At 42.2% G+C, this 9,292-nt stretch overlaps 1 protein-coding gene across 2 annotated transcripts in view; it reads left to right on the top strand.

Annotated features, from left to right (window-relative positions):
- The window catches only part of LOC111725085 (butyrophilin-like protein 1), a 9,747-nt gene extending 873 nt beyond the window's left edge, over positions 1-8,874 (top strand). Inside the window, exons 2-10 of one of the 2 annotated variants that reach the window (XM_023512952.1) lie at positions 524-650; positions 2,968-3,318; positions 3,898-4,179; positions 4,312-4,512; positions 5,074-5,094; positions 5,182-5,208; positions 5,395-5,421; positions 7,415-7,441; positions 8,075-8,874. In XM_023512952.1, coding sequence (XP_023368720.1) covers positions 569-650; positions 2,968-3,318; positions 3,898-4,179; positions 4,312-4,512; positions 5,074-5,094; positions 5,182-5,208; positions 5,395-5,421; positions 7,415-7,441; positions 8,075-8,577 — 1,521 coding nt within the window. In that variant the 5' untranslated portion in view covers positions 524-568 and the 3' untranslated portion in view covers positions 8,578-8,874. The remainder of the gene's footprint in view (positions 1-523; positions 651-2,967; positions 3,319-3,897; positions 4,180-4,311; positions 4,513-5,073; positions 5,095-5,181; positions 5,209-5,394; positions 5,422-7,414; positions 7,442-8,074) is intronic. The other variant, XM_023512953.1, reaches the window with a different exon arrangement.
- The last annotated feature ends 418 nt before the right edge of the window (positions 8,875-9,292 follow it).

Here is a 9,292-nt window from a genome sequence, read left to right as displayed (position 1 = left end):
GTCTCAATCAGTGGCTATGCAAGCAGGTGTGGGGGAGGCAGTAGGGAGTGGCCCTGCGGTTTTAACAGAGCTTATGCAGTAGACAACAAAATGGCGCTGGTCTGGCCCTTACAAGCTATTTGTGGTAAATAAATAAATGAGTGTAAGAAGACTGAAGGCAGATTGGCTGAGGGGAGTGGACTACATCTATATCTGACTTTATCTCTGAGCATTGAACTCAGGGTTCTCAATTTCAAAAATATCCCTGGTGAGAAGGTAAATACTGAGATAAGTGAGAAAGACTGCTAAGCAGAGTGAGATGGAACCCTTTACAGCTTTCTACACCTGGTGGGAAACAGTTGATTTTCAGAAGAAAGAGAAGGAGGGAAAACCCAGTGGGGAGGGGATGAGAGTTGATGGTGTTGATCTTAAGGTCTGGTAGGAACAGACAACCAAAACCCTGTGCATATAATTCAATCTCTGAACAGGGGATTTTTTCCTAAGAACCTCCATCCTGCTGCTTTCTCACCACCCAGTCCTGCAGAGCACCCTATTGTTGGAGTGAACATTCCCACCTGCACTGAAGAAGATGGAGGGTTTTCCAGGTTTCTCTCCAGCCAGCTTCCTCCTCCCTTTTCTTCTTCTCCAGGTGCCCACTCTGTGCTCAGCAGGTCAGTGTCTGCCTCATGCTTTTTATCTACTGGCTCTTTTTCAGTGTTTTCTCTCATAGAAATGGAAACACTCTGCAATCCGTCACGAGGGTCCCCTTTCCCCTTATAAAGTCCCAGCTGTACCATTTATCTAAACCTTATTGAGTGTAGGTGATTTAGCCTATTTACTTTTGATATAACTATTAAAATATGCTTGGTAATGTTGATACTGCCAAGAAAACCTAAGTGTGTACACAGAGTTTGCGCTCAGGATTCCTGAGCTCTATTTAGTTGTGATTTTAGATAAATCACTTATTCTCTCTGGGACATGAGTTATCTCTTTTATAAAAGAAAAGAGTCCCCTGGATGAAGTTTTCAAACTTCATGGTTGGAAAGAAAATGAATGGATTACAAGAATGACATTTTTGTGTTAGCTCCTTGATTTGGTGTGAACTGGGTGATGAGTATCAAAATTTTTAATGTCCATACATGTCCACTCAGCAATTCTATAAAAATTTATCTTACAGAAATGCTCTGCTGGTGGGGCATGGTGGCTCATGCCTGTAATTTCAGCACTTGGGAGGCCAAGGTGGGTGGATTGCCTGAGCTCACAGGTTCAAGACCAGCCTGAGCCAGAGAGAGACCTGTTATGGCTGGTGCCTGGAGTTCCAGCTACTTGGGAGGCTGAGGCAAGAGGATCCCTTGAACCCAGGAGTTTAAGGGTGCTATGAGCTAAGATACCATGGCACTCTACCAAGGGTGACCAAGTGAAACTGTCTCAAAAAAAAAAAAAAAAAAGAAAAAAGAAAAAGAAGTGTTCTTCCATTTGCAAACACACATATACAGATATACATAATGTTTACCACAGGACTGTCTGTAGTAATAATAAGTTGGAAGCAATGTTAATATTCACCAATATAGTAAAATCTTGAACATGACAGTGTAGGCAGTGCTAAAAACAATTAGGAATAGCTCAACTGTATATACCAAAATGGTTAGATGTCTACTGGTGCAGAATTTGATATATAGTGATCCCATTTATGTAAAACAATGATTTTTTCCCACCACATTGTGGCTATGTTTAATGTCAAATGCCTTTTTAAAATAAATTGCTCCATAACATGTATGGCCAGCAGCTCAGTATTAGGTAGCCAAGGGCATGTATCCCTTGAGTTACAACAGTAGCCAGGGGACACCAAGGGTTTTACATAAGAATGAAAAAACTGAGGTGACCATGATCCCAGTCTAGCAGATGGCCAAAGTCATGCTCTTTGCCCAGGATGGCCTGACCCACACTCTCTGGGACAGGCAGGCCAAGGCTACGTCCCTTCAGCTCATATGCCCTTGCCCTTTGTACTCAGTCTTCCTGGGCACCAACACAGCCATCCCTGTCTGCACTCTTCCCACTCAAGAGTCATTTTAGTTAAGGGTCCTTAAGTCCTAACCATTCACAACATCCACAGTGTACTGAATCTCTCCTAATTACACTTTTGCCCAGGGGTACCTGTCACCTTTTAGTCTTCATAGATTTCTATGGTAAAATGATTTTGAAGGGATGGTTAAGTGCCTTGATGAGGGAGCGTATTTTCTAATTCAGACAAAGTCCCCATTGCAGTCTGCAGCATTCTCTTTCCCTCCTGGGAAATCCAATTACCCTCTCTGGTAGGGGCTTCCCTGACTCTTGATATATGGAGCCACAGGCCAAGTCCTGCATTAATTTTATGAAAAAAAAATTAATTCCAAACCTTCACACTTATTTAAAAACAAACAAAAAGATCTATATTTCACCTTATAATTATTCTTTTCATCCTGGGGTAAAACACTTCTATGCCCCTAATCCATCACCAAACACACAGTAACCTAAATCTCAAGGTCAAGTTCAGTGTTTCCATTTCTGTGAGAGAAGACACTGAAAAAGAGAAGTGCTTTTCCCCGCCCCCAAAAGATAATTGCTTATTAAGTTGCTTCACCACATTTAATTCTCAATTAGTCTTTTTTACATAGATTTTAGACAACTTACACATAAATACTATTTGGAAATCTATAGAACGTGTATGTCTTTTTAAATGGCAGACTGTAAAGTTACTGCTTGTGAGGACATGAATGTCATCTGTTAGTAGGGGTGTGGGGAATATGGCTGAAAACATTAGATTTTATACATTTGTATATACAAATACGCACACATATATATACTTACATAAAAAAATTAAAGATACATAATTACCTTTTGAGAACCAAATACTAATAAAACATACATTTGAGTCCCTAAATAAGAAAGTGCAAATGAGTTTTCCATCTAAATTGTCCCTCACTCGTTTTCCCAATCCGATTCTCACAGGGTTCGGGTTTTCTGTGAAGGCATCCGCTGAGCCCGTCGTGGTGCTGCTCGGGGAAGACGCCATCCTGCCCTGCCAGCTGTACCCCGCGCAGAGCACGGCCCACATGCACATCCGGTGGTACCGAGCGCAGCTCTCCCCAGCGGTGCTGGTGTTCCAGGACCGGCAGGACCTAGGCGGGGAGCAAATGCTGGAGTACCGGGGCCGGGCGGAGCTGCTGGGAGCCTCCCTCGGCAGAGGGGATGCCACCCTGCAGATACGACGTGCGCGGACCTCTGACCATGGCCAATACCGGTGTCGGGTTGAAGATGGTGACGTGTTCCAGGAGGCCACTGTGGAGCTGCATGTTATAGGTGTGTTACTTGGCCCATAGCCCAGGTTGTGATGTGAAGCCGAGAGGGCAAGTGCCGCCGGGCTCCTAATCTGCCCGCTGGTGGGCTCCCCTGTGTCCATGTGCTCTGTCTGTGGCAGAATGTCAGTGTCCCAAACTGTGCCATGAGGATAAGACTACACACTCATTTTGCTTTAAATACCAAGGAATTAAAATTCCTGAAGATGTTTTGACATCCTAAAGGACCTGAGAAAACTCAGTAGCATTATTCATTCTGATGAACACTAACACTCTCAAACATCAATCAGACATTCTCGTTGGGTAAAAACCCAATCAGAAAGGAAAACTAACGGAATTACATTTTTCTCCTAGTTTTAATTGTCCCTGCTATTTTCTCTTCCTAGAATGAGCCCAAAGTTCTCTCTGTGGCAGAACTTGTAAAGGTAGTACGTTGATTTCAAAACTGAGCCAGAACTCAGCTTGCCACTAACCTCTGAGCTCCTGTGTACTCTTCTAAGTGAATAGCAGTTTGGCCTTCAGCCTTAAGGGTCTCTGAGCCCCAAGGACCTCTGATCTCAGACACATGTCTTTCTCTCCTTAGGCTTGGGCTCTGTCCCTCACATTTACATGATGGGCCCTGAGGAAGGTGGGATCAGAGTGCTGTGCTCCTCAGGTGGCTGGTTCCCCAGTCCCAAGGTGCAGTGGAGAGACACAGCAGGAGTGAAGCTGCCTTCCCTGCCTGAGTCTCAGAGCCAAGATGGGGATGGGCTGTTTCGTGTGGTGGCATCTCTTGTAGTCAAGGACAGCTCTGTGGGCAATGTGACCTGCTCCATCCAGAATCTCCTCTCTGGCCAGGAGAAAGCATCAGCTATCTTCCTCCCAGGTCAGAGAGCCACACAAGTCCAGAGGGTGTGGTAAGGACAGGGATGGAGAAGGAGGGCTGATGGGAGCCTTGGACCAAGGGCAGGACTTCCTCCTGCTCCACCTCTGACTGTGTCTCCATCTGCCTTCCCAGAGCCCTTCTTCCCCAGGGTGTCTCCGTGGAAAGTGGCCCTGGCTGGGACTCTCCCTGTGATAGGGATCCTCCTTTCTGGGCTCAGCTATGTTGGCTGGAAACAACATCAAGCCAAAAAGAGAGCAATAAAGGAAAAGAAAAAAGAATCTCAGGAAACAGACCAGATGAGGAGTGAAAAAGAAAGTGTGCTTAAGGACCAAGGTAAGCTGGGGGAGCAGGGCAAATCAGAGGTTCATGGACAGGCTGTGTAAGGTAGGTGAAGAACTCACAGGTTGCCAAAGGACAGCAAGGGAAACACGATATCAAGCACTCCAGAGAGCTGAGCATCCTGTGAGAGGAGAAAACCAAGTGGGAAGGGAGAAGACCAGAGGGCAGCGGTCGTGAGGCCTATAAAGTGCCGGGCCCCAATCCACACCTTGCTCTTTCATGCCTCTTTTTCCCAACTGTGGTTTCTCCTTGTGAAATGTCTTCCACTGAATTCTCTTCCTACTTATGCTTCAAGAATAAGCTTCAGAAACACCTAAGAAATCTTAAACTCCCATGAAATGTGGGCATTTCTTCCTCTGTGACCTGTTGGCCCTTCCCATTTAACTTTTCTTAGCACTTGCCAGTTTTTATTGGATATAAATATTTGCTCATCTTCTTATTTACTGAACTATGGGACCCTTAAGGGAAGGCCAAGCTTAATTCATTTAGCTACTCCCTAAACTCAAGGTCAGCTAAAACCCAATTTGATGGGTTTTGTATCTCCTCCTCTTTCAGAGAAACTCGAGGCAGAGCTTGGTGAGTCTTGCTTCTTTTTGTGCCCAGGGATTTGTTTGCCCCTTTCATAACCTGTTTGGGTCTCTCACTAAATGTTGTTGCTTTCAGAACGGCGAAAGAAATTGTACCACGAAGGTAAGAGTCTCCGTGTTTCTACACTATATGATGTCCTGACACCCAACATGTTCTCAGTTCCATTCCCTAGAGGGAAAGACTAAAGATTTCATAATGACTTTGGAAGAAAACTAAGAGAAAAGGAAAGAAATATAAGCCCACAGGGTAATGTCTTACTTTATCTTACCTGGATTTGTTCTGTTTTAGATTGGAAGAAGGCCCTGATATATCCTGGTAAGTAACTCTCTGGTTTTATTTTTTTTTTAATTATCTTCTTTTTAGTTTTATTTATTTTTTTAATTAAGTCATTTATACATAGATCATGAATACATTTATGCCATTGTGGGATTCAATGTGTTGATTATTTGTACAAATTGGAGTGCTTACATCCTACTAATTAACATAGCCTTCACCTCATTTACCCAATTACAGCGTTAAGACATTTGTGTTCTACACCTGATAGATCCAACTTGTACTTGCAATATGCTCCATAGGTGTGGTCCCCCTATTAACCCAACTCTCTGGTTTTAATCTTTCCAAGTGCTTCTGGTATTATGAACCTAAGTATAGACCTACACACACATACTTGTCCACTTGGAAGTTGTAGCCATTGATTTGGTATCAATGTGTGCCATTTTGTATTTGAAGGTTCAAATAATCAATTGTTTTCCAGAGCTAAGGATAAAGGAGAAATAACTTCTAATTTGGTAAATTTTACAACATGGCTGGGGAAAAGACTCAATATGAACTGTTAGACCGGCTATTTTGGAGAAGGAAGGGACAGAACTCAGTGATTTTTATGAGATTTCAGAGTAAAGAATAGTTTGTTATGTCAGCATTTCCATATAACAAAGTTTAAAAGAGCAGATAATACACTTCATATTTGGAAAAAACACACTAACTATGATTTTACTTATTTTATTTTACTGATTTAAAATAAAGTTTAATATATAAGAATATTGATTTTAAATATTTGAAAAGCAATCTGAAAATATTTTAATATCATTTGTAAAAATATACATTTTTATTGGGTAGTAGAGAAAATTGACTATTTTTAATATCCTTCTGATGTCTGTGTCTGTGTATTACGTGGGTTTAGAAATGTGTGTGCATGTTTGATATAAAGTTGGACTTTAGAAACATGCTAAGCTAGGCCAATCCTCGAGCATATAACTGGGCAGTTTTCATATGGCAGACACTGTGTGAGGTGTTGGTATTATCAGCTATCATCACTGACCCTGTGGAACTTAAAGTCCTCTGGGGAAGGAAGCAGGGAGGCAGGCCACAGCATGTTCCTGAGAAGGCTCTGACCAGCGAGGTCGGAGGAGTGAAGCTAGTTAACTTGTTTCTATTGAGAGTTTTCTTTCACCCACTGCTTAAATGTGCTCCTGTAATATGAATGATTAGGACACAAGAGTTTCAATTTCAACTCTACCAATATTGCTGAGGGATTGGGTCACTTTCTCTTTTTTGACCTCAGTCCTCTTGCCTCTGAGATGAAGATAGGATGCATGTCCTTCTTGACTCAAGTACTCACATCACAGGCTGTACATGTCAGGGTGCTAAATTTCTTACTGAGGTCCATTCAATGAGGGGCCAGTGCAGCTCCTGTCAAGAATTAAGGATAAGTCCTTATCTGTGTATTGTCCCCAGACTGCATGAGATTACACACTCTTTAAATAAAACCACCAGTCCCATTATGAGAGAAATGGTCCCAGAAAGAAGAAAATGCAGTTCTACTTCCCATGAGGAATCTCACTCTGGAAAAAAATATAAACCATCTGGTAATAGAGGCCCAAAACAACAGGGAACTAAAGGCCTCAGACATACGCTTAAGCCCTGCTCTGAGGAGGTCATAGCCTGGAAAGAAACCCACAATAAAACAGAATAAAAAGCCTTTGTAGCTTTCATCCTCAGAGGAGGGCCACACAGGTCTCAAGAGCACAGTGCAGGGGCACCTTGAACACCAGGCACCTGTTTCAGGTGTGTTGCGAACCTGGCTCAGCCTGGGGAAGCTTTCTCCAGTATCAGACTGAATGAGGACATAGTTCCTAAACTGAGACAGAGCACAGAAAGCATGTCACTCGTCCTGTGGCTTCTGGATATTACTCAGAGTGTGAGGAGAGTTGGGAGGAGAAAGTAATGAGCCAGAGAAGGAAGTGTCTTTTCCTTTCCATTCCCCGGCTATGTTTCCATCCCAGCCTCAATTTATATTGCTCTTTTGCAGACTGGAGGAAGGAATATTTTAAGCCTGGTGAGTGTTTTTGTCTGTCTTTTGGCTCCCTTCCAACCTGTCATCTGATATTTGTTTTCCCTTTCTAATACCACCCCTAGTTGAAAAGACAGAGGCACCATCATTCTAGAGAAGGGAAGGAGGAACTTGCAGATCATTTAATGTCAGCCTGAGCTGAAAATTCCTGCTAGGATTGATTACTCTGGTTGTTCCTACCTTCACATACTGACACAGCTTTCTTGCCTGTGAGGTCCACCTGGTTCTGAAAACAGAAATTGACATACCTCTTCAGCTGAGGAGACTCCTGACTAAGTAAAAAGTGCCCGCAATGCCAAGAGTACCCCACTGCTCTTCTTAAAGGGGTCAGACCTGATACTAATTGAAGAACATAGATCTGATTTACTGAGAACTGGAAAGAACAGTATTCTCATGTAAAAGCTGCAAGTCCTGGTTCACGCAGGCACTCTGCTGAGACACTGATAATGGTGTAGACAAGATCCAATGAGACCAGTAGCATAGACTCCACAGTAAGCCCCCTACCCACCAAGAGGAGAGATATTTTACTACCAGCTCCACATTTCCCTATCTTTAAGTCTTCACCTATATAATAGCTCTCTGAAATATACAATGGTGACCCCCTTTTTTCCTTTCTAGCTCTTGTGTCTCTAAATCATGAAATATTTGACCAAAACAATTCTGATCCAAAGAGGAAAGAGAATTGCAATGAGGAAATACAAGGAGATGGCAACCTTATCACACTTGAAAAGAAAGACTTCAAATCAGGGCAATATTATTGGGAGGTGGACAAAATGGACACTGACGAATGGACTCTGGGCATTTATGAGGAGCACGAAGAGGAGAACGGATTATCCAAAGAAGCATCAAAGAAATTCAGAGTCTTAGTGAAGAGGGGCTGTGAATATAGGGCTCTCGCCTATTGTTCCCAAAACATTGCCCTGGAAGAGTCTCTCTTAATAAAAGAGCATCCACAGAAGATTGTGATTTTCTTGGATTATGAGGACAGCAACCTTTCTTTCTATGACGTGGCTAGCGGTGCCCATATCTTCTCCTTCACCCAACCTAGCTTCTCTGGATCAGTCAACCCTTACTTTAAACATAAAGCCATAGAACTCTCTCATCTGAGCAATATTAAGTGACTTGGAGGAAGGCCTTAGCAGCCTGTTTTCTGTAAACGCCAGGACTTCAGTCCTTGACTGGGGATCTCAAGCATTACTCATTAGGAGATTGCTTAGCCTGAGATGCTGTGAGTCTTCTTAGCCAGAGTTTCGGATTACACCAGTGTTTTTCAAAGAATCTGTAGAGGGGAATCAGGTTTTTGTTTTGTTTATTGGTTATTGTTATAAATGTTGTTACTCGGTGTATATACAATATATTACAGACTGGTAATTTTCTAAAATAAATTACTGGAAAATTACAAGGTATGCAATTACAAATGCCACTTATTTTATTATTAGATTCAACATAAATAAAGTTGTTTTGTCAATGTGCTCTAAAAGTTTTATAATACTCTATTTCTGTTCCTGTTTAATAAAGAACTGGTAAGAAGCAATTTATGTATGGGTCTTTGGACTACTCTTTGAGTAGCACTACTAAAGCAATGTTTAAGGGAATAAAAATGAAGTAAACTTCACATTTTGCAACAGCAAAACAGCAACCCTGAGTAAAAATTACAAAAAAGTGTTATTTTCAAATGGTGAAGGAGAAAACAAATTCGAATTTGATAATGAGCTAAGCTGTAAATGCAAAGGCAATTTTAGGAAATAAAAGAATCAATCACAATCCAATTCCAACAAATGTGATGATGTCAACATGATGGAGACCTAAGGGAACCAGAATGCTATGAAAGCATAT

This window comes from Otolemur garnettii, unplaced genomic scaffold, assembly GCF_000181295.1.
Source record: "Otolemur garnettii isolate 467f Iridium unplaced genomic scaffold, OtoGar3 scaffold00031, whole genome shotgun sequence".
Lineage (NCBI taxonomy): Eukaryota > Metazoa > Chordata > Mammalia > Primates > Galagidae > Otolemur > Otolemur garnettii.
The sequence above is the reverse complement of the archived record's forward strand: the minus strand, read 5'-3'. Positions and strand labels throughout refer to the sequence as shown.